The sequence below is a fragment of the Raphanus sativus genome, chromosome 8 (genome assembly GCF_000801105.2).
Source record: "Raphanus sativus cultivar WK10039 chromosome 8, ASM80110v3, whole genome shotgun sequence".
Taxonomy (NCBI): domain Eukaryota; kingdom Viridiplantae; phylum Streptophyta; class Magnoliopsida; order Brassicales; family Brassicaceae; genus Raphanus; species Raphanus sativus.
Window position 1 is genome coordinate 17,141,031 of NC_079518.1, and position 26,241 is coordinate 17,167,271.

The 26,241-nt window shown below is 37.5% G+C and overlaps 3 protein-coding genes and 1 long non-coding RNA gene across 4 annotated transcripts; all 4 read right to left on the reverse strand.

Moving 5' to 3' along the window:
- Positions 1-18,119: 18,119 nt before the first annotated feature.
- Positions 18,120-20,012, reverse strand: LOC130499011 (uncharacterized). Its single transcript, XM_056992896.1, has 2 exons — positions 18,831-20,012; positions 18,120-18,290 (listed from the first exon to the last, which is right to left on the reverse strand). The coding sequence occupies exons 1-2, from the start codon at positions 20,010-20,012 to the stop codon at positions 18,120-18,122; spliced, it is 1,353 nt and encodes a 450-aa protein (XP_056848876.1).
- Positions 20,013-21,085: 1,073 nt separating this feature from the next.
- On the reverse strand, positions 21,086-21,778 carry LOC108820120 (glutathione S-transferase T3-like). The gene has a single exon (XM_018593100.1). The coding sequence runs from the start codon at positions 21,776-21,778 to the stop codon at positions 21,086-21,088; it is 693 nt and encodes a 230-aa protein (XP_018448602.1).
- Positions 21,779-22,250: 472 nt separating this feature from the next.
- Positions 22,251-22,886, reverse strand: LOC108821817 (uncharacterized). The gene is made up of 3 exons (XM_018594810.2): positions 22,698-22,886; positions 22,462-22,599; positions 22,251-22,356 (listed from the first exon to the last, which is right to left on the reverse strand). The coding sequence occupies exons 1-3, from the start codon at positions 22,863-22,865 to the stop codon at positions 22,276-22,278; spliced, it is 387 nt and encodes a 128-aa protein (XP_018450312.1). The 5' UTR covers positions 22,866-22,886; the 3' UTR covers positions 22,251-22,275.
- Positions 22,887-25,226: 2,340 nt separating this feature from the next.
- Positions 25,227-26,035, reverse strand: LOC108821197 (uncharacterized). Its single transcript, XR_008937333.1, has 3 exons — positions 25,834-26,035; positions 25,702-25,746; positions 25,227-25,625 (listed from the first exon to the last, which is right to left on the reverse strand). It is a non-coding gene; the product is annotated as an uncharacterized LOC108821197 (long non-coding RNA).
- Positions 26,036-26,241: the final 206 nt, after the last annotated feature.

Consider the following 26,241-nt stretch of genomic DNA (forward strand, 5'->3'; position numbering starts at 1 on the left):
CACTTGACGAAAGTATAAATCAAAACACAGAATTCATAAAAGCATTTATAGCAAGGATTCAAAAGCCACCAACGGCCGATCCCGAGAAACACAAAGTCACGCGACCTCCTAAGGGTCGCAACACATACGTACAAACAGCCACACTTGGCCTATCATAAATTATAATCGAATGCATAACAATCGGTTAGAGATATTCCAAATGAGGAGTCGGGCTGGTCGACCTCTTCACCCCCGTCACCTGCATTCAAACCCGCGCCTACATCCGCCGTATCTTCCGAGACTTGGATAGGATTCCACAACTCTCGAATTCTCTCTTCGATCGGAGGAACAAAGGATTCACCATTTTCCGATGAGGCCTCGAAAGCAATCCCTTTTCTCCGCCTCCGCCTTGAAGGAGCAAAAACGTAGGATCCATCATTGACACAAGGCCGCGTACCGCCTCGCGATCGGTGAAGCGCTACCGCCCCTCGAATCCGGTCAAGAGTAAAGGAGTTCCAGGAACAAGGAATTGTCCTAAAAATGTCTCTCTTGGTCGAAAGATCGGAAGGAACATGCGCGAGACACCTGTTCTCTGAACAAACAAAAAAAAAAACGTTCAGTACTCGCATTTCAGAGTCTAAGAAAGGGGATGCGACGATCTTACCTCGTTGGTACAACCAGTCCGTCGGGAATAGGTGGAGAAAGCCTTCCTCGACAGATTCTCCATCTATCCTCACAAAAAAGAAACGGTCAACGTAATCCTTGGCGTGCGAGGTGACTCCACGGATTACCAAAAAATTGGTTCTCGCCTTCATGGAATATACTCCATTAATGCTCGTCGTCTTAGAGTTCCACAACCCTTCAAAGTCAGCAGGGCTAAGGTCCATCCCTAACTCGTAACTCAAAATCACAACGACAAGCCAGCTTTCCAAAGCCGGCACGCTCAGCTGGCTGATTACGATTCCGAAACGGTCGAGAGCCTGAACGATGACCCCGGGGATTGGGAACCACAGTCGGCATTGCGTCAGGAACGCCTCGTAGCAAGTGAAGTAACCCTTCGGAGGATTCTCCGAACTCTCATCCCCGCGAGGAATGCGAAACATGACTCCCTTCGGAACCTCATAAAACTCTCGAAGAGTTCCGAGATATTCAATGGATACTTCGCACAGCGAATCAGTTTCCTTATGCACCCTCAGAGGTCGCCGGGGAATCGGGATCACGGGAAGGGGAGCATCAGAACCGAAGACGGCGTCGCAATACGCGCTCCTGTCAACCTCCGGAACCTCGGTTTCGGAACTTCCTCCTCGGCATGGAAACTGTCCGAAGACGAGTGAGACTGCCTCCTCGAGGATTTTGATCTTGAAGTCATTCTTTTTCTAAAAGTAGAGAGAGAATTTACAAGAGAGAGATTTAACTTAAGATTCTTGGGTGAAATAAGAATGGTAAAGAATTCACAAGTCTTTATAGGCAAGGATTTGACTATTCACCCCGACCTTCGACACGATTTCGTCTCCATACTTTCCACACGAACCATACCGCAAGCTAGGGCCTTCAAACCCTACGGCTCCTAGCTAGCTGGGGGGCTAACTGTTGGGGTCAAAATCGGTCAAGACGAAATCGATGTCCGAAAGTCTCGGAAAAACATGAAAGATGTTAGAGCAACCTCGAGAGACTAATTGGTAATCGAGAAAAAATATTGAGTTAGAGATTAATCATCTCGAAATCAACGGCTAGAAACGTTTTCTACACGAGGAAAAACCTACGGAAAACTAAAACGTAAAAACACGCACAAGCCGAAGGAACCGAGCAGCCGACTCCGGTCGTGGCCGTAGCCGCCGGGCGGCTAGCCCCGTGCTGGCCGTGGCCGCCAGCGGATAGCCCCGTGCTGGCCGTGGCCGCCGGGCGGATAGCCCCGTGCTGGCCGTGGCCGCCGGCGGCTAGCGCCCGTGCTGGCCGTGGCCGCCGGGCGGCTAGCCCCGTGATGGCCGTGGCCGCCGGCGGTTAGCGCCCGTGCTGGCCGTGGTCGCCGGCGGCTAGCGCCCATGCTGGCCGTGGTCGCCGGGCGGCTAGCCACGTGATGGCCGTGGCCGCCGGCGGCTAGCGCCCGTGCCGGCCGTGGTCGCCGGGCGGCTAGCCCCGTGATGGCCGTAGCTGCCGGCGGCTAGCGCCCGTGCCGGTCGTGGTCGCCGGGCGGCTAGCCCCGTGCTGGCTCGGGTCGTCGGACGGCTAATCTTCGTGCGTAAGTTCTAGGCCCCCGGATTGCCAGAAATCCGTGTTTTGCGACTCTCCGAGATCCCGCAAACAAAACTCCTTTTCCTGCTCCAAGGCTTCGAGAACCCGTAAGATGTTAACGGATAGAAAGACTTCGTATAAAACGGTGATGGTTATCTTAAAACACCATTCGCTTCAGCAATGAATCGGAGATCTTCCGAAAGAATCGACATCCAAGTAGGAGCATTCTTTCAAAGAAATCGTAGAAAACAACGGAAGTCCGGAAGATGGCCCGAAAGGGACCAAAACCGATCGGACGGCCCATTTACGATTCTCTAAAAAATAGATGCGACGGTTTACAATTATCTTCACATAACAAGATAAATGTTAAACTTCCCAAAGGATAAATGTCAACTTTCCCGATAAACACGAAGGCCGACGAAAATGGAAAAAGCCCAGCTCGCGGCAGACTCAGTCCATCAATAATAGACCGTCATATGGGAGTATATAAGCAAGGCTAGGAGCAGAGGAAGGGAGATCCGAAATCAGAAGAAAGAAACCACTCTAGAACAACTTAGAACTTAGGCTTTTATTTCCTTTTTAGCGAGCTGCGACTCAATTAGGTTAGATCTAGGTTTTGAGACTAGCGACGATCGACAGCTCTTGCGGCCGAGATCTCGACCTGTTGTACGAACGCTCTCCGCAAATTCGGAAATAAGATTCTTTCTTTTGCTCTCTTTATTTTGCGCATTTGTTCCCAAACTATACTCGTGATTAACTTTGTCGTGCGTGGCCCAGCAGATAGCTGGGATCCTCGGGGAAAACTAGGTCAACTTAGTTTTCCTACGTTTAAACTTAACTAAAATCGACAGTGCGAATTTCGGTTCCCACAATATGTTCACTAAGGCGGTTCCTCACAGCAAGTTCAAGCATTGTCTTGATTTGCTGAACATCTCAAGCTGTTAATCTGGCCCTGATGGGCATCTAGCCCTAAGGGGCATCTGGCTCTGAGGAGCATCTGAGTCCGACGGGACATCTGACGTCTGAGTTCGACGGAACATCTGACGTCTGAGTTCGACGGAACATCTGAGGCAAAGAGGGAGTCTGGTACATCTGTATTCTGAGCACAGAGAAGTGCATTCTGGTACATCTGATTATGGAGGATTCAAGTCAAGGTGGATCTTTGTTGAAATATGCCTTGAATATGCGAGCTGAGTTATATCGGGCGATCCAGACGTCATGGATCGGGCGATATATGAAAGGGGAGTATCGATCGATAGACGTGTTGTCGTATCGGTCGATAGTACCCAAATTCGAGAAATATGGAAAGTTTCATTAAAGACTTTCTTATATATACATCTAGGGTTTTACACTATTGTGTAGCACGAATTGTACTCTGAAAATCTAGCCTCCATCAATAAAGTACTCTCTTTGCCCGTGGACTAAACCCTAAGAGTTAACCACGTTAAATCTATGTGTCAATCCTTCTTATTCATTCATCTGTTAATCTATATCTTCTCACATCCGTCACAACAAAACACTCTATAAATCTGCCACGTCAGCCATTTAGAATGCATAAATAACTGCCACATAGGATGAGGTAATTTTTTAATCTATACTGTTCACTTTTGAAGCTCCATAGAGCGTTCACATCAGCGAACAAAATTTCTCCAGAAAGAAGACACGTGACATTATTATAAAAAATGTAAAGTAAATATATACCATATACATAAAAATAATTAATCTGTACTATTGACATATTTATGTGATGAAATCAATTAAATATGTTAAACTTACAAAAATCAAAGAATTATAGATAATTTAACTTAATATATAATATATTTTTGAAATTAATATAAAATATCTTATTGATATTTAAACAATTAAAACTATATAAATTTAAAACGCATGGTTTTTAAAAATTTAGGTTATATTCTATTGAAAATATTCAATAATATGATTGAAGACACATATGATTTTTAAAAAAACTAACCATAATATGAGAAATTATTATTTTAGTTTAATATTTCAAAAATGCCAATATTCAAAAAAAATGTTTCAAAATAAAATAGAAATAAATATCAAATAAGGAAAGCTTACAAAATTAAAAATTAACTGAATCTATAATAAATTTTTGAAAATTAAAAAAATGCAAAACTTTCCAATAGAAATATTATATTAAACTTTTATTGTAATATTAACATATTTATATGCTGAAATCAAGTTAAATATGGTAAACTTACAAAAATCAAAGAATTGTAGATAATTTAACTTAATATATAATATATCTTCGAAATTAACATAAAATATCTTATAAATATAATAACTAACTTAAAAATGCAAGATATTTAAACAATTAGAACGCATGATTTTTAAAGTTTAGCTTATATGCTATTGAAAATATTCAATAATATAATTGAAGACACATAAGATTTAAAACAACTAACCATAATATGTGAAATTATTATTTTAGTTTAAAATTCCAAAAATGTCAATATTCCAAAAGTTTGTTTGTTTCAAAATTAAATATAAATCAATATCAAATAAGAAAAGCTAACAAAAGCAAAAGTTAACAGAATATATAATAAATTTTGAAAAAATAAAAAAATGCAAAACTTTCCAATAATTATAACGATAAAAATTTAAAACAGTTAATTTAAAATTTTGTATTATATGCTATTGAAAATATTCAAAATAATAAATAATATATATATAAGTTGATGTCATAAATTACTGAAAATGTCCACATATTATTTTTAATCAATAAAAAATATGCCAATCATTTTCTCGATCTGTTATTCATAATGTCAATATTACGAAACAAATCATTAAAAATAAAATATAAATCATATAAAGTTAAACTTACAAAATTAAAAACGTTATATATAAGTTACTTATGTTAAACTAATTTTTGTAAATTAACATAAAAATTACTAACAAATATAATTTTAAATAAATATTGAAAGCCTTTGAAACAATAAAATAGAAATCAAAATCAGATAAGGTAGGTTAATAAAATAGTAATATTTATAATATTTTTGAAATTTAACATAAAAATTTAAAAAATACAATACTTTAAAACAATTATAACTATATAGATTTAAAATATGTGGTTTTAAAATTTAGGTTATATGCAATTGACAATGTTCACAAATATCATATATTATATATAAGTTGATGGTATAAATAATCGAGAATGTTCACATATTATTTTAACATAAATATAACCAATAAGGATAATTATTACATAAAACTTGGAAGGCTTATAAATATGTAAATTCAAAACACGTGATTTTAAAGTTTAGGTTATATGATACTGATAATAACAAATAATATATATTATATACAACTTAATGCAATTTTTAAAATTTATGTTATATGTTATTGAAATATCCACAAATAGCATATACTATATATAAGTTAACTCCATAAATCATTTAATGTCATCATATTGTTTACTATATAACCTAAATGTTTGAAAGATAACCGGAAATTAATTAAAAATATTAATCTTAAAAAATAAAATAATTTCAAATAAACGTAAAATATGAATTGAAAGTACATATGATTTTAAAATTGAGACTGTTGTTTATTTGATGTGTTCATATAGAATTTACAAATATCACTGAAAATATACTAAATCAATATCTTAATTTGATATTTTTATATCTAAAAATATCAGAAAACTATTTCTCTCAAAATAAAATGAAAATAAAATAGGTTAAAGACAAAATTCTTCATCAGATAATTAATTTGATATATAACACAAATGATTTAAATTCCACATAAAATTTTAACTGAGAAAAAACAATTTAGAAAAACAAATTAAGTTCTAAAAAATTCAAATATTCATGTATGTAAAATTAAATGCAATACAAAACTAAAAAATTATAAAGAAAAAATGTTAAAATTATCTTGAAATGTAGATATATGTTTATATTAACTTATTAAAAATTTAATATAAGAGATTTAACAAGAAAGGAAAAAAATCTAATATACAAAGCTTAGATGTTTATTTGTTAAAAATAATCAAAGTGACACATTGTTAGAAACTAAATTAGAAACTATTTCTCTCAAAATAAAATGAAAATAAAATAGGTTAAAGACAAAATTCTTCATCAGATAATTAATTTGATATATAACACAAATGATTTAAATTCCACATAAAACTTTAACTGACAAAAAACAATTTAGAAAAACAACTTAAGTTCTAAAAAATTCAAATATTCATGTATGTAAAATTAAAAGCAATACAAAACTAAAAAAATATAAAGAAAAAATGTTAAAATTATCTTGAAATGTAGATATATGTTTATATTAACTTATTAAAAATTTAATATAAGAGATTTAACAAGAAAAGACAAAAATCTTATATACAAAGCTTAGATGTTTCTTTGTTAAAAATAATCAAAGTGACACATTGTTAGAAACTAAATTAGGGAAGACTTTAAAACATAATATATTTTTCTATTTGTAACTTGATTTGTAAAATAATCGACAAATTTGACGTAACAAAAATGTAAAAAATTAATTAGTTTTAATCTAAAAATGAATTATGCATTTTAAATATATTTAAATTATTTATATATTTGTGTTCCCGCCCGTAGGGCGGGTTTAACCCTAGTTATTACAAAATTCAAGTTATAACTATTTAAAGTCTTCCCAAATGTTATAATATGAGAGAAGTGTTGCTGTGAAAGTTGTGTCTTTCTCATTAGCTCTTGCCACTTATATATAGTGATTGTCACATAAGGTTTTACATCAAAGAGAATCTACACAATGAATACACTTTGACTACATTCAATACAATATCAAGACTTTGTCAAAGCTCATAAATACTTCGGTTGAATGGGTCTTCATCTTGACAAGTCTCGGGCGGAATGTAGAGGGTCGGATGTAAACCTCCTTGGTCTTGGTTATGAGCAATCCACACAATCCATACAATGGATTATAACACTCCCCCTTGGATGCCATAACCATATCGGGTTTGTAATGTGCTAATGTTGCCTCATTAAAACCTTACTAGGAAAACCCATTGGGACAAAACCATAGTTAAGGAAAAAGAGTACAACACACATTACCCCCCCTGATTTGGACATCACTGAAGGTCCTTGAGTCTACGAAGACCAATCTGCTTCGTGAGCTTCTTGAATGTGCAGGTGGGAAGTGACTTGGTGAAGAGGTCAGCTGAGTTCTCACTAGACCGGATTTGAACGACATTGACCTCCTTGGCTTTCTGCAACTCATGGGTGAAGAAGAACTTGGGTAAAATATGTTTGGTTCGGTCACCTTTGATATACCCATCTTTGAGTTGAGCAATGCAGGCTGCATTGTCCTCATATATGATGGTCGGACCATTGTCCTCGACCATACCACTATCTGATCGGATGTGTTGGGTCATGGACCTCAACCATACACACTCACGACTTGCCTCATGCATGGCTAAGATTTCTGAGTGATTAGATGAAGTGGCTGCTATAGTTTGTTTCATGGAACGCCATGATATTGCAGTACCACCATGAGTGAACACATAGCCGGTTTGGGACCGAGCACGGTGCGGATCAGATAAGTAGCCTGCATCAGCAAAGCCTACTAAACCATCTTTGGTTTCATTGGTATAAAATAAACCTAAATCCTTAGTTCCTTGTAGGTAACGTAGGATATGTTTAATTCCGTTCCAGTCCCTTTGGGTCGGACATGAACTAAAACGAGCTAGGAGGTTGACGGCAAAACATATATCTGGTCTAGTGTGGCTAGCCAAATACATTAACGCTCCTATGGCACTAAGGTAAGGCACATTGGGACCCAGGACATCCTCATCGTCCTTCTTAGGACCGGATGGGTCAGTGTCCACTCCAAGGGACATCACGACCATTGGGATGGTCAATGGGTGAGCCTGGTCCATATTAAATCTCTTGAGTACTCTTTCTGTATATGCCTTTTGATGCACAAGGATTCCTCCTTTTATGTACTCAAGTTGTAATCCCAAACAGACTTTAGTTTTACCTAGGTCTTTCATTTCAAACTCTTTCTTGAGACATTCAACTGTTTGGGCGATTTTCCCAGAGGTTCCAATGATGTTCAAATCATCAACATACACTGCTATGATAACAAATCCATTGTTTGCAAACTTCTTTATAAAGATACATGGACTGATAGGGTCGTTCTTATAGCCTTCTTTGGCAAGGTATTCGCTCAAGCGATTGTACCACATTCGACCACTTTGCTTAAGTCCATATAAGGATTTGTTCAGCCTTATGCAGTGTTCTTCTCGAGAACCTTTATTATCTTTGAGCTCAATACCCTCTGGTAATCTCATATATATTTCGTTATCCAGTGGACCATAAAGGTATGCGGTTACAACATCCATTAACCGCATATCCAAATTTTCTTTGATGGCCAGACTTCTTAAAAATCGAAATGTAGTTGCATCCACCACAGGGGAGTATGTCTCCTCATAATCGATGCCTGGTATTTGTGAGAATCCTTGTGCTACAAGCCGTGCTTTGTATCTTACAGTTTCACCATGTTCATTTCTCTTCCTCACAAATACCCACTTATATCCCACTGGTTTAACATCACAAGGTGTCTGGATAATCGATCCAAAGACATTCCTTTTCTTAAATGATTCTAACTCCACGTTTATGGCTTCTTTCCATTTGAGCCAATCTGATCTTTGAGTGCACTCTAGTATAGACGTGGGTTCATGATCCTCATCTAAGTCCATCATTTCAAGGATTACATTATATGCAAATATATCATCGATGTCGACATCTTTCCGGTTCCATTTTGTCCCAGACATTAAATAATTAATTGAGATCTCATCATTGTCAATGTCTATGTCTTCAGTACCAAGAGGCTCAGCGTCCCGAGCCCCATTAGTAGGTACCTTAGGCATAGCCATTCCGGACTTGTCTGGACAATCTATGACCTCGGTTTCTTTTGCACCTTTCTTTGACTTCCGATGTCTTTTATCTTTGGAACCAATTGGTCTACCACGCTTAAGACGTGCTTTAGACTCTGTAGCCACTTGATTGTGTCCATCTTGGACATCAATACTTATTGGTGCATTACAAGCTGGTATATAGGACTTAGTCACTCTTTTCGGGTCAGCAAAGGAATCAGGCAATTTATTAGCTAGCTTTTGCATATGAATTATTTTCTGGACCTCTAAATCACATGATTGAGTCCGAGGATCTTTCCATGATAAGGATGTTTGATTCCATATTATTTCTTTGCCCAGCTTGTTATTTTCTACCCCTAATGTTGGGTACTCTGATTCATCAAAATGACAATCAGCATATCTGGCCTTAAATAAATCTCCAGTAGTAGGCTCAAGATATTTAATAATAGTTGGAGAATCAAAACCAACATATATTCCCATCTTCCTTTGAGGTCCCATTTTTGTTCTATGTGGTGGTGCAATAGGAACATACACAGAACATCCAAATGTTTTGATATGGGACACGTCTGGCTCATGACCCGAGAGTAATTGGGATGGAGAATATTTATGTTCACTGGATGGCCTTAAGCGAATTAATTCAGCAGCATGTAAAACTGCATGTCCCCAAGCTGATACTGGTAGCTTCGACCTCATCAGTAATCCTCAGAAGTTCGTCGGAATATTCTTATGGATTTCCGACGAAACCATCTTCCTCGGAAAAAACCGACGAACTTCCGAGGAAATTTTATAACCGTTAGAGAGCCGTTGGAGAGCCGTTGGGAGATTTTAAATATTCCGAGGAAATTCCGAGGAAGTAGCCGTTAGCGTCAGAATTTCCTCGGAATTTCCTCGGTATGTCGCCAGGATTTCATCTATAAATACAACCACCCCTCTTCCTCTTCATTCACTCCATTTCTTCATCTTCCCTCCTACTATCTTTACATACGAATTTGATTGAAAAAAAAATATGTCTTCTTCAAATTATTTTCGTTCTTGGATCGATCGACCTCATTTGGATCCGAACACGAGATTGCTTACGGAAGAATACCAACGAGGTATAACCGAATTTATGGGGTTAGTTCGCCAACTACCGGAAGCAGAAAAAGGTATGTTAAGATGTCCTCGCTCTAATTGTAAAAATAGAAAGGTTATTAAAGAGTGGGATGTTTGGACTCATCTTTTATTGAGTGGGTTTACACGAAGTTACAAAATTTGGTATCATCATGGGGAAAATGATTATGAACATTGTAGTACTAGCAAACCTCAGCCGGCGGTTAGATTAGAAGAACCAATTAGAACAGATGTAGATTATGGTGTAGGTACTGAGCAGATGGTAAATGATCATTTTAGAGGGGAAGATTTACCCAATGCAGAAGCTAGGAGATTTTATGATATGTTGGATGCTGGAAAGCAACCATTGTACGAAGGTTGCAGAGATGGTCATTCAGCTTTATCATCTGCTACAAGACTGATGGGCATTAAAACATATTATAACTTGGCTGAAGATTGTGTGGATGCGATTGCTGATTTTGTAAAAGGTATTCTACCTGAGGATAATGTAGCTCCAGGTTCATACTACGAGGTTCAGAAACTCGTAGCTGGTGTTGGTTTATCTTATCAGGTCATAGATGTAAGCAGCGATAACTGCATGATTTATTGGAGGGCGGATGACCAGCGGGTTACATGCAAATTTTGTGGGAAGCCTCGTTATAAAGATACGGGTGGAAGAGTTCCAGTTCCATATAAAAGGATGTAGTATTTGCCTTTGACGGAAAGGTTGCAGAGGTTGTATCTTTCTGAACGCACAGCGCAACGAATGAGATGGCATGCGGAGCACTCAACAGATGGTGAGATTAGACATCCTTCAGATGCAAAAGCGTGGAAGCATTTCCAATCAAAGTATCCCGACTTTGCGTATGAGAGAAGAAATGTCTACCTTGGATTATGTACTGATGGTTTCAGCCCGTATGGCAAAAGTGGAAGACAATATTCTCTATGGCCAGTCATTGTTACACCATACAACTTACCCCCAAACTTGTGCTTGCGACGAGAGTTTTTGTTTCTCTCCATTCTCGTTCCCGGACCAGAGCATCCTAAGAGATCACTTGATGTGTTTCTTCAGCCACTAATATATGAGTTGCAACAACTATGGGCTGAAGGTGCTGAAACATACGATATTTCGTGTAAAGAAAACTTTCAAATGCAGGCAGTACTAATGTGGACAATAAGTGATTTTCCAGCATATGGTATGTTATCTGGATGGACAACGCATGGAAGGCTATCATGTCCATATTGTCAAGATAACACTATTGCTTTCCAACTAAAACACGGAAGGAAAACGTGTTGGTTTGACTGTCACAGGAGATTCCTACCACCTGATCATCCATATCGTAGGAGTAGGAATTTGTTTACGAAGAACAAGAGGGTGTTTGACAGTCCACATGCGGAAATTAGTGGGAAAGGTTTGAAGACACAACTAAGAGATTTTGGTGCAGAAAGGATGCCAGACATCGGTGGACATGCGCGTTTTCCGGTAGATGCTGTTGGAAACCTACATAACTGGCACAAAAAAGTATATTCTGGGATCTGCCATACTGGGAGGATCATTTGCTAAGGCATAATTTAGATGTCATGCATATTGAGAAGAACTTTTTTGACAATCTCATGAACACGATCCTTAACGTTCAAGGTAAAACAAAGGATAACTTGAAGTCAAAACTGGATTTAGTCGATATATGTGCTCGTTCAGAACTTCATGTTGATGAGAATGGTAGGGCACCTTTTCCCATATACCGACTTGATGCAGAAGGAAAAGATGCGTTCTTTGATTGGATTTCAAACGATGTGGAATTTCCAGACGGTTACGCATCTAATTTGCGTAACTGTATCGACAGAAAGGAAGGAAAGTTTATTGGCTTAAAAAGTCACGATTGCCATGTGTTGATGCAGCGCCTCCTTCTGTTTGCTTTCAAGGAACTATTACCACGAAATGTTCATGAAGCAATTGCAGGGATAAATGCTTTTTTCCGCGATGAATGCACGAGATCAGTGACTCTTGAAGGTATTGAAAATTTGAAGACTAACATAGCCGTGATTCAGTGCAACCTTGAGAAGATATTTCCTCCCTCATTTTTTGATGTTATGGAGCATCTTGTTATTCACTTGGCAAGAGAATTGGAACTTGGTGGTCCTGTGCAGTATAGATGGATGTATCTGTATGAGCGGTATATGTTCCATTTGAAGAAGATGGTGAAAATTTTAAGTAGGGTGGAATGTTCTATAGTCGCACAGATGATCAATGAAGAAATTTCAAACTTTGCCGAGTACTACTTTCCAGCAGAAGTTCAAACCAAAAACAGAAAACCTGCTCGGCATGATGATAGAGGCGAACGGGCAACATATCATGTTACGGTTCCAGACATTTTCAGAGATGTTGGACGACTTAGCGGAAAACCAAAGGACCGTCGACTTAATGAGGAGGAGCGCAGTCATTTGCAAACATATTTGCTCACCAACTGCGAAGATGTTCTTCAATATGAGAGGTAAATAAATTAGCTTACAATTTTTTATTTTAACAAGTTCAAATTTAAATCTTAATTAATTACATTATCGTCATCATATGTACAGGATTTTTATGGCACAAAAGCGGTTCGAATATAGATACGCCACAGAGGAGGAACTAGAAGAAATGAAGCAGAGAGAATTTGCTGGATGGATGCTTACTTATGTGAGTGCCTTAAACAAATTAAAATATCATTTATCACATATTTATACTAATTCACATTTATTGATATAACCTATATATATATGTGCTATTAATAGGTGTCTGCTGGTTTGGCCAGAGGTGAAACATTTGACGATTGGATACGCGAGATGGTGGTTGGACCAAAATATGTTGTGAAGCCATATCCGAGATTTTGTACTCGAGGATATGCATTCACAACTCAAAAGAGGAGACGTTCGAGAACGACCTATGATGCTGGCGTTTGTTCTGCATCAGGAGATGATGTATACTACGGAAACATACATGAGATTATGGAAATCCAGTATTTGGGCATGGTTGGATTGCGGTGTACTGTTTTCTATTGTGATTGGCACGACAACACTCCAAATCGAGGTGTGAGGCTGGAAGACCCACTACAACCAAGCACATCCGGCAACTTAAGTGCAGCCGAAGATTTAGCTGGAGTTGGCCTTGTAGTAGATTTAACCGACTTCGGAGAGGAAGCCGTCGTTCACGTAGAGGATGAACCAGAGATTGGAGAGTTTCACCAAGTTTCAGATTCAGATTCATCTGGTGATGATGACTCGGAAACAGATTAGCATAGATTTTTTTTTAATTGGAATACCGAGGAAATTCCGACGGATATAAGGTTTTCCTCGGTATTTCCTCGGAATATACTTTGTAGATTTAGGGGTTTGATGCTAGAGTCTTTTTCCTCGAAATTTTCTCGGAATATTCCGAGGAAATTCCGAGGAAAAAAAGGGTTTGCTCGGAAATTCTCGTCTTTCCTTGGAATTCCGTCGGAAAATTCCGAGGAAATTCCGAGAAAATAGGGGTTTTTAACCCAAAACAAAATTTTGTGGATTGAATAACACGTATATAACCTTTATTAAGTGTCTTAAGCAGATTATGAAGTAAAAAATTGATGTTTTATCCCATAAAACCAACTTTTACGATTGCATGAACGAAAACCACACAGCATAAGATAAACACTTATACACTTTAATAAACGGTAAACGGAATACTTATGATTATTTTTGAAATTTTGTTATTTCATGGATGATGATCATCTATACAAAAAATCCTCAATGGTATGCATTACATTTGTATAAGAAATGATATCGGGCAAAAAAAATCGATTTTTGAAACCCCAAACCCTGTTTCCTCGGAATATTTTCATTTACCCGGGAACCCTAGCCGCCAACTATTTTCGTGAAAATTAAATTAATGGTTTCCGAGGAAATACCGAGGAAAAACATTATTTTTTCCGAGGAAATTCCGACGGACCTTTTCCGTCGGACCCCTCATAATATTAGGTCTGGCCGATCTCTTCTTCCCCATTTCTCTCTTCCTCTCTTCTCGCGAACTCCGCCGCATCTCTCTTCTCCTCCATCGATTTCCGGCGAATCAAACCCCAATCTCCTCAATTTCATTCCTCAATCAAATAAGGACCCTATCCCTCTCTCTCTCTTTTCTTCAAAAATCGATTTTGTTTATGGTGTGTAATGATTTTTGTAGCTTTTTGTTAAGGTGAATGGTAGAGTAGTGTATTGAGAGTTTGAGTATGGTTTTAGGGTTTAAGATTGTGATTATTTGTTGTATTCAATTGATTTGGAATTTTTTTTAAGTTTTTATTAATTTTGTGGTTATAAAAATCGAATTAATAATTATGTATATATAATATGAAAACGTTTTTTGTATATAAAATCTATTTTTGTGATTAAAACAATTTTTATTGATTAAAACTATTATTTGTAATTATTAAAAAAAAATTATTGATTAAAACTATTATTTGTAATTATTAAACATTTTTATTGATTTAAACTATAATTTGTAACTATTAAACAATTTTTTATCGATTAAAACTATTATTTGTAATTATTAAACATTTTTATTGATTAAAACTATTATTTGTAATTATTAAACATTTTTTTGATTAAAACTATTATTTGTAATTATTAAACAATTTTTATTGATTAAAACTATTATTTGTAATTATTAAACATTTTTTATTGATTAAAACTATTATTTGTAGTTATTAAACATTTTTATTGATTAAAACTATTATTTGTAATTATTTAACAATTTTTTATTGATTAAAACTTTTATTTGTCATTATTAAACTGTTTACAGGTCTTATGATGATGAGCCCTTGCCTCCACTTCGACCTCGTCGTCCCTCATCACGAGGTCGTGGTGGTTCGGGGAGCCACTCTCGGGGTTCGTCCAGCCAACCTCGGGAATCCGCATCGCCACACAGCTCCTACCATACATCTCCCTCAGCTGCACCCGCTCCCACTTCTCCAGTCGTTCCGGGAGTGATGACTATTAAGGAGTTGGTTCGACAGCCCGGTCGTGACCATCTTCCTTATCTCACTCCGTATCCATGTGGTCATGGTCAAACATGGTAATTAAACGTCTTTTTTTTTCATTAAAATTTAATTCAGTATTAATAATTTGTTCCTAACATTAGGTTCGACCGATCCTCGAACGGGATCAGCACATGAATCAACGGTATGATGTACTCGTCCCTCGACAAGGGATATCGGACTTTCACGGAATTCCCTTACAGTTTGCAGCAGCTGTGGTTTCGTCAGTTTGCGGTAAGTATTCTAATTTTTTTTATATTTTTAATCATTAATATAAAATTTCTACTAATTGTATTTTTTTCAGCAAGAATTCAACTGGAATCCCGATGATACGCTGTTTATCTATAACAGCTTCGTCCATAAAGTTATGGACAACTATGGGAAGCAGATCCACGAGTGGAAAAAGAAGTGGCTAGTGAACAAGGTAAAATTTAATTTATTAAACAATTTTTTATTTATTAAACTATTTTATTTATTTAGTTAACTATTATCTATTTTTTATTTATTAAAAGGTTCCGAAATCGATCAACACCAAGGTTTGGGAGGACTTGTGTGTTCATTGGAATAAGGAAGAGACGAAAGAAATTTCCTCCACCAACTCCACCAACCGCAAGAGCGATCGTAAAGGAAAAGGCATCTATAAGCACAACTTGGGTGCCCAGTCTATTGCCACTCTGGCGGATCGCATGGTAAGTTCAGTCTCTTTTTCTTCAATTATTTAAGTTTTGAAATTTTATTTTTTGTGTATTTCTTCTAATTACTAATGTTTAATTTATTTTTTTTCAAGGCGGAACAAAATGATGGCGAGCCGGTTGATGATTACGAACTAATGAAGACGGCGTATATTAACAAGAAGACCGGGGAGATTGATGATAGCGTTGTGAGGGAAGTGGTCAGCCTGGTCCAATCTCATATGGAAGAAGAATTGTCTCAGCTTCAAACCGACGAAGACGATTCGACGGCTGCGACTAACTTGCCCCGGAGTCGAATCAACGAAATCGTGGAATCAGTAAGTTCTTTTTTTAAAGTGCAATTCATTTATTTTTTGATTCTTTTTTATCATCTTTTCTTTTATATTAATTTGGTTATTTTCTATTTCAGTCGGTTCCAAAGAAGAAGAGACGTTTGGTCGGTTTGGGTCGTCGCTCCCGGTCGGTTCCTGCTGCTTCACAACAGCCCTTTGTTGATCCAGAAGTACTTATGGGTCAGTTGAAGGACAAGGATGGTCGCATATCTGCGTTGGAGGCCCAGATGGCGAGTCAACAGGGCTTTGAGGCACACAGGAGGCAGCAAGAGCAAATGATGGAGATGATGAGGAGGATGTACCCGAACGAGGTGTTCCCGGACGTGCAACACCCGTAGTTCTTTTTTTTTCAAAAACTCGGAATGTTTTATTTTCAGAATGTTTTATTTTGATTTGTACAACTCGAGAATGTTTTATCTAATATGTTTTCAATTTTAGTTTTAATTTTAATTTTATATTTTCGAATTTAAATTAAAAATTTTTAAATTAAAAAAAAAAAATGAAAATTCCGAGGAAGATGTCCCTCGGATATTTCCGAGGAAGTACTCTGAGGAACCTTCGTCGGAAATTTCCGAGGGACACTTTCCTCGGAATATTCTGAGGGCAATGTTCCTCGGGAATTTCCGACGAATATTCCTCGGAATCTTTCCTCGGAAATTTCCGAGGAACATTGCCCTCACAATATTCCGAGGGACACTTTCCGAGGAGCATTGCCCTCAAAATATTCCGAGGGACACTTTTCGAGGAACCATACCCTCGGTATATTCCGAGGAAGATACCGACGATTACGCATCCTCAGAACTCCCTCGGAAATACACTTCCTCGGTATTTCGTCGGAATTTTCCGAGGAAATTCCGAGGAACATTGAAATTCCGAGGAAATGTTTCCGACGGCTGGAATCCTCGGTATTTCCTCGGAATACCGTTATTCGAGGAAATACCGAGGATTTCAGCCGTCGGTATATCGCTGTTTTCTTGTAGTGTTATTATAAATCAAAAGATATTTTTTTCTTTCCCTCGCCCTTAGTTTCAACATGTAGACCATTCATTCGAATGTCTTTGAAACTTAACAAATTTCTCTTTGATTTAGGAGAATATAATGCATCAATAATTTCTAGATGCGTTCCTTTAGGCATTATTATGCGAGCCATGCCATGGCCTTTAATAAGGCTGGCTGTGCCTGCTATAGTTTTGATATTGGCACTCTTTATGGTGAGATTAACAAAATATCCTTTGTCTTTTAATATAGTGTGACTTGATCCACTATCCACTACTAGCAGGTTCTTGCCTTCTTTCATTTCTGAAAATAGACAAGAGTCAACACCTTAGAAGATATTACTTAGATGACTTGATGTCTTAATGGTTTTTGCTTTATTGTTTTTAATAAGTTTAACTTATATAAGGCATATATATAAAATAAAATTTTATTTCATAGATAAAATTGCCAAAGTCATAGAACATAGGAAACAAAGACATAAAGCCAAAGCAAAAATGCAAAAGTGCAAAGACAAAAGCAACATGATGTCGAAATCTTAATTGGCCTCCTTAAGGCAATCCGAAGTCTCGAATCCAAAAAGGTCATCATTCTCATGGTCCAGATCATTCTCATTATCATGTTGGACCCAATTTGCCACAGGGTTTTTTCCCTTCATGCTCTCCTGGTAGAGCTTAACAAGATGTTGTGGAGTCTTGCATCGGTTAGCCCAATGATTGGTCATTCCACAACGATAGCAAGGAGATTTGGTCGAGCCATGGGTTTTGAAGTCGGACTTATACCCACGGCTAGCTTGATGACCTCGGCTATAACCTCGGCTAGGACCAAGATGGTCTCGTGGCTGGAATCCACGTCCTCGTGGCTGAAACCCACGACCTCATGGTTGAAACCCACGGTTACTTCCTTGCCATCTTCCACGGCCTCTCATGCGACCGCGGTATGACTCTCTTGGAGTCTCATCTTTTGGCTCTATGGCCGCATGTGCCTCAGGCAATGGTTTAGCACCAGGTGGCCTCAGCTCACTGTTCATCATGAGCAACTCATTGTTCTGTTCAGCAAGCAACAAACAAGAGATTAAGGCAGCATAAGTGGAGAAACCCTTTTCTCAGTACTGTTGCTGAAGCAACATATTGCTGGTGTGGAATGTGGAGAATGTCTTCTCCAGCATATCAGCATCAGTGATAGTCTCTCCACACAATTTCAACTTAGAGACTATCTTGAACATAACCGAGTTAAACTCTTCCACAGACTTATAGTCTTGGATTCTTAGAGCATGCCCATTAGTGAACCCCAAGGGGGGGGGGTTCATAGGGAATTTTATATTGTTTTTTGGTGGGTCCGGGAATAGTGTCGAACCCGTATTAATTTTGCTCTTCCATTAGTGAACCCGAAAATGGGGTTCATAAGAATAAAATAATATTATTATTTTTTTTTTTAATTTTATTTAATACAATGGAAATTGAAAAACATACAAAGATTATTCATCTAGACTACCAAATTTTTGCCATATATTTTCAACTAAATTGGCTTTCAAACGATCATGTTTTTGTTGATCCCGAATTTGAGCTTGAATGCCATGCCTATTAACGAAGTTGGAAGGAGAGTCCGTAGGTTGCGAGATTTCCACCTGTGAACTCCTGCTTGACTCTCCCGACTCGAACTCAGATGTATCAGACATAATATATGTGTTTCGTTCGTTCTCTACTATCATATTGTGTAGTATGACACAAGTTCTCATAATCTTTCCAATCTTTTCCTTGTCCCATAGTAGAGCAGGATTTTTTACTATTGCAAACCTCGATTGCAAAACTCCGAAAGCACGTTCGACATCTTTTCTGGCGGATTCTTGTTTTTCAGCAAAAAGCTCAGCTTTAAGACCTTGAGGTAGTGGGATGGATTGGATAAATGTTGACCATTTAGGATAGATTCCGTCTGTAAGGTAGTACGCCATACGATAATTGTGGCCGTTGACCGTGAAATTAACTTTAGGAGCTCGACCTTGTATAATGTCAGAAAAAACTTGTGACCGATAGAGAACATTAATATCGTTTAGGGTACCTGGTAAACCGAAAAATGCGTGCCATATCCAAAGATCCTGTGATGCCACAGTCTCTAAGACAATGGTCGGCTTTCCGTGACCTCGTGTGTACTGCCCTCTCCAAGACCTTGGGCAGTTTTTCCACTCCCAATGCATAGAGTAGATGCTGCCTATCATTCCCGAAAATCCTCGTACCTCTCCGATATCGAGTAATCGTTGAAGATCAGCTGGTGTAGGTTTTCGTAGATACTCATCTCCAAACAATTGTATTATCGCTTCGTTGAACTTCTCCAAACATAGAAGTGCGGTACTCTCACCAAGTCGGAGATATTCGTCATACGTATCTCCTGAGTGACCATATGCTAGCATACGTATAGCCGCAGTACACTTTTGAAGTGCAGATAGGCCGTACCTTCCGTGAGCATTTTGTCTTTGACGAAAGTATGGAACTTCATTACTCAGGCGATCGACAATGGAAAGGAACAATGGCTTCGTCATTCGAAAACGCCGCCTAAATATTTCTGGTGGGTATGTAGGATTTTCACTGAAATAGTCGTTCCAAAGGTCTTCGTGGCCTTGCTCCCTATGTCTTTCGATATAAGCTCGTCTCTTCGGCTTGTTAATTTTTTGGTCGATGAAATTATCAACTTGTTGGTCGATAAAATTATCAACATGTTGGTCAAACGTATCTTCAATTAGTTTATCTGCTGCATCATCTGATGAGAAAGACATCACTTGAACACTTCTTCCTTCATACAAAACCAAAATGAAAAAATATAAATCTTCAATAGTTTAATAAGAAACATATCTTCAGATTTTAAAAAAAAATTAAACATATCTTTTTTTGAAAAAAAAATTAAATCTTCACTAGTCTAATAAGAAACATATCTTTTTTTGAAAAAAAAATAAATCTTCACTAGTCTAATAACAAACATATATTTAAAAAAAAAAATCTTCACTAGTCTAATAAAAAACATATTTTTTATAAAATAAAAAATATAAATCTTCATTACTTTAATAACAAAACATATCTTTTTAAAAAAAAATAATAAAATGTGATATCTTGATACTTGTAGTCTATGTAATAAAATGACAAGTATTTTATAGAGATTGATAGCTGAGTGTATACTTGTAGTCTATGTAATAAAATGACAAAGAGAGATAGAGATTGATAGTTGAGTGTATACTTGTCTTGATAGTTGTCTTGAAAGTTGTCTTGACAGGGTTATGTCGAGAGCTAGAGAGAAGAGTAGAGTAAAGAAGAGTAAAGGAAGAGTAGAGTAAAGAAGAGTAAAGGAAAGAGTAGAGTAAAGAAGAGTAAAGTCGAGAGTAGTGAGCAAATTTATGAAACAAACACATGCTTAATATATAGAGTAGGCAGAGTCGATACAAGTTCAATGTGGTTGCTACCCGTGAGCAACCAAACAAGTACAAAGTTAAACATAAAGACAAGTACATTCCCGTGAATTGAAATGAATTGTAGAGACAAACAAAATACTACACTTCCCGTGATACACTACAAACATAAAGGTACAAGTTGAACACCTTCCTTCCTTCCTTCCTTCCTTCCTGCCATACAAGTTGCACTACAGCCCCGTGACCTGCAAGACAAAATAAACAATGATTTAGTACACTGCAACCAAACAAAAGAAGTACAAAGCAACCAAACATAATAAAATACACAAAGCAACCAAACAAAAGAAGTACAATGTATATCTATGAACCTATCAACATGAACCACAACAGCAAGCAACCAACATGAACCACAACAGCAAGCAACCTATCGATAGAAGTACAAACCCATCTCAAATCATTTCAGAAATGAGTTTGTCCATGAGTGTGATTTCGTTTGCAGATAGATGGGTAGGGTCTTTGGCAAGGAGACGCTCTAGGAGTTTCTGTTGCTGTATCTCCTTTTTCACAGCAAGCATGCTATGTATCTCATCATAACCTTGCCTCTTGCGTTTGGCTGCTTTGCAAGCCTTGACACCAGGAGGCCGAACCTCCGCACCTTCCTCCTCAGCCACCACCTCCGCAGCTTCCTTCCTTTTCTCTTTGGGACCTTCTTTGGGAACACCGAGTGATTTCCATTTCTGATCGAACCGAAGTTCCCTCCAACAATGTTCAACTGTGAACTTGATGCCAATGTCATTGAAGAAGATGTCATGGGCAGCCTTCATGACATCATTCTCGTTTTGGACAATCGCTTGCTCCCTCACTGCTGCTTCATAGCAGCCCACAAACTTGCACACCTGCTCATTGATTCTTCCCCACCTCTGCTTACACTGACTCCATTCTCTAGGAACGGCGCCACTGAGCAGAGGGCTTGCGTTGACGTAATCCACTATGCGCTTCCAAAACGCTCCGGCCTTCTGGTCAGTGCTCACGATGGCATCCTTGCTGGTGTTCAACCAAGCGCTGATGAGCACAACGTCTTCTTTGGTTGACCACTTTCTTCTTTGAAGAGAGGATTGGGAGGTTTGGGGAGGATGTTCCATTTTGGTTTCGGTTTGGGTTTGATATGTATGTGTTTTACATGAGGATTTGCTATGTTTTTAAACTAGTTTAGTCTAGTACATTAAACTCTAACTACCAAACATTCATTACACAACAACTATCTATCGCAATTTCATTAAACTCTAGCTATCAAATCAGTGCAAATCATAATTTAAAGCTCAGTACAATCCATATTAATCACAGCAACCAACCAACAAACCGATACAATTTATGATCTAGTTGCAGCTTTTTATAGTTTAGTTCTAGTTGTAGTTTATAGTTTTACTTTTAGTTGTAGTTTAAAATTGTAGTTCTAGTTGTAGTTTAAAGTTTTTAAAGTTTTACTTTTACTTGTAGTTTAAAGTTTTAGTTCTAGTTTGTAGTTTAAAGTTGTACTTGTAGTAAATTTATATACGGTTAATATATTTAAAAAAAAAAGAAACAGAAACATCAATCGAGAAGAGAAACAGAAACAGAAATTTTGAGTTGAGTCTTACCTTCAATCCAAGCAGACCATCTCCAAGTCAGCGACCTTCATAGCGAGAACATCCACCTGGCCAGAGAGCCTTTTAACCTGTTCCTGGACATGTAAACAAGAAAAATAAAATGAGTTAATACGTTATCTTCGCTAAACTAATGAAACACCAAAACAATAAAGCAATGCAATGAAGAGAGAAGAGATTACCTCTAGTGACTCAATCTGTTGATTGAGGATGGGCACCTCCTTCATCACCTTCTCAGCCTTCTCTACCCGGGCAGTCAGCTTCTCGATCTCCTCCTGGACACCAAACACCCAAGGCTGACGATAATGGAGCCCATCAGCCTTGGTAATACCATAAACAACAAGATAAAAGTCATCAGAATCTTGACAGGAAAAAAAAAAGAAAAATAACTGCAACAAAGAAGCAATTGAAAGACTACCTCGTAGTTTATGCAGGTGAAGAAGCGCTTCCCCGGAAGAGTGTCTCTCTCCTCCTTCCCCTGAACCTCGTTTATCATTTTCCCACCACAGTAACACCTACTTGGTATCCCGTACTCTGAATCCGCCACATAGATCAAACTGTTGTTGTACTCAATGTTCCTCTTCATGTCTCTTCTCTCTGCTGCGGGATCCATCTGTAGCACAAACAAAACATTCACAAATGTCAATCAATCGATGAAAACGAAACAATTAACCCGTGTAGACGATTTAAAACCATAAAGCGAAACCCACATAATCAATTAAGAACCGTAACCTGTAAAACCCCCAAATCTATTTCGAACCCTAACCCTAAATCCCCAAATCAATTTTGAATCTCCGAGAAACAAACCAAATACAACCCCGCATGCAGATTAATTGAAAGCCCCAACTCGATTTTAAACACTAATACGAAAACCCTAAATCGATTAAGAATCGCCGAGAACCCTTCCCTGCCCAAAACGCTTCAAAACAACGGACAATCTACTCGATACTGACCTGAGCTCGTGGAGGAGACCGTTCGTCGTCGATTTGATGGTGAAAAGCTGCGGGAGTCGGCGTCGCATGAGAATCGCCACAAAACCCTAACTTTTTGAGAATAGAAGAAAATGAATGGTTTCGCGATCTACTCCGGTTCAACTCGAAAACACGAGACCAATGTGTCCGCGACACGTGGCTTGAACTCGGCGACGGACGGATCGTGGGTAAGAGACGGGTCACCGAAAATAGCCCATTTTTCTATTTTTTTAATCCCGGCCCTATGACCCCGAGCCCATGAACCCGTTTAGAACCCCTGATGGGCATGCTCTTAGGTTCCTCCAATCATAAAGGGCCTTTGGCAAGATCACAGTTTTCTGATGATCATATCTGGTTTTCAACTCTGTCCATAGTTCCAGAGGATCCTCAATAGTGAGGTACTGATCTTTAAGACCTTCAACCAGATGATGGCGAATGATAACAATGGCCATGTATTTATTCTTGACCGATGGCTCGGTGCCTTCAGTGATAGTATCACCAAGGTTTTTGGACCTCAAGAGTATCTTGGCATCAAGTGCCCATTGGAGGTAATTATCTCCGGAGAGATTGAGGGCAGCAAACTCAAGGTTGTTGATTTTCGACATCTGAATAAAATAATCCATAAGGAATGAGGATTCATAATAATATGATCAATCCATGTTCAGATTTTATATGAATGGAGATTTTGACCATGGCTTTAATATATATTTTATATTTCAGGAAGATTTTAATATGTATATTTTAATATGTATTTATATATATATATATATATATATATATATATATGTATTATATATTCAGGAGGATTTTATATAAAGCAATCATTGTCAAACAGCATATAAAAATGCCTCATAAACAAGACAAGAGATGATTATAATTTTCAGGATTTTAATTCAAGGTATCATGATCAGAATTATCTACCATATGAATGTATAATCAATTTCAATAAGACAATATGATAAGTGAATGAAAATGGTCAGTTCAGAATGTGAGCATGATCTAATAAATTTTCTAAACCAAGATCAATTCAATATGGTTAATTCAGAATAATAGATGTTATGCAAAAAATGATCTAGAATATAATTCAATCATCACAAAATCATTTTTCAAGGTTGTGGACCATATTTCACAAATTTTAGTATGGTCATGTATCATGGGTTATGTCCTCACTCCCCCTCATGAACATACTCTAATTTGTGGTGCATAGAAAATAATGAACATATTATATAGTCATGAACATCTATAATGAACTTATCTCAAGACTGATCAGGATTTAAATAAAAGATGACAAACAATAATAAGATCAAATGATTTCAACCTATAACTTATTTCATCTTATGTCATATTAATGCAAAACAGGACTATAGGTTATAATATTTAAATGCCTAGTCAAATAAAACCGGAAATGCATTTATAAAAATCGAAAATGCATTTATAAAATCATATCAGTTACAAAGAAAATAATGACAGTCAAAGATAAGCAATCAATAGGTTTTAATATCGATTTTATTTTGGTTGACTGAATTTTCAGGGAGATTGGCCGAAAATGGCACAGCAAGGGATTCAAGGTTTTGATCTTTGGGTTTTCAATTTTGCTGGTTGAAAAACCAAGCAAGAAGATTAATGGTTTTGATGGTATTAAGGATTTCACATAACTTTTATAAGATTCAAAGTTTTTATAATCAAGATTCATATAGATCTTTATGTTCTTTAATAAGTTTTACAGATTTTCACTACAAAAAAACATGTCTACTGCAAGGGAAAAAAGCATCGCAATTCTGTTGCAAATTGCGATTTGCAACGAATTTACAAGGAAAGTCGTTTCCTTGCAAATCCTTACTCGCAAATAAAAAACGCTTGCAATTCTCTCGCAAATTTGCAACGGAATAATTTCCATCGCAAATTTGCAAGAGAATAATTTTCGTTGCAAATTTGCAAGAGTCGGATATTCCCTCGCAAAATTGCATTAGATTTGCAATAAAAAGTTTCCCTCGCAAATTCTTTTAAAAATATTAAAAAAAATTAACAAAAATACAAAATAAAAAAATGTAAATAAATATATATAACGAAATATATATACATACAGATACATATTTAAATACATGAATATATTAAAAGCCTAAAAATTATAATAAGCTAAAAAATTATAATAAGCTGGTTTAGTTAAATAAACCGGTTTAACTAAACCTAATTAAGCTAACCTAACTAAACTTAACCAAACCTAATTCTAAAAAAAAAATTAACCCTAGAAAATAAATCAGCCGACTCCTTGCCTCCTCCGCCGCACCACCACTAGAGCCGAACCACAACCACAGCCGCACCACCACCGGCCCTGTCTCCTTAACCATCAAGCTTCTTCTCAATCCTTCATCTCCCTTCGCAAAAACAAAAAAAAATATTAGATATAAACAGAGGGAGAGACAGAGAGATAGAGAAAGAGAGAGGACTAACCATGGAAGTGTGGCTCCGGCCTCATCGTGCCTTGCGTCCTCCAACCTGAAAACAAACAAATTCAGTTCAAAACAGAGAGACAGAGACAGAAGGACAAAGGGACAGAGAGAGAGAGATAGAGAAAGGTCGAACCATGGTGGTGTGGGGTGTGAGATAAAGTAGATCCGGCTGTGTGTGAGAGAGAGGAGAGCTGGCGACAAGGAGAGATGTCATGGCGGCAGAGAGGAGAGGCGGAAGAGAGAGTACGGCTAGAAGACACAAGGTCGGCGAGGAGAGAGAGCCCGAGAGAGGAGAGATGGTGGGAGAAAAAAATCCCTTGTTTTTTTTCTTGACGGCTCCAACAAATGAAAAGAAGAAATAATAACACCCAGAGGCAGTTTTAAGTTTATTATTACACGATAGATCACTTTCTTCTACCAAGACACTTTTTTCTAACTACTTTCCTTCTTCTAAATGAATTAGTCACGTCACAATAATCAGTTGACTAACCAAACCATTATATTAACTGGAATTAACTTTCACCACACACCTCTCTTTCCA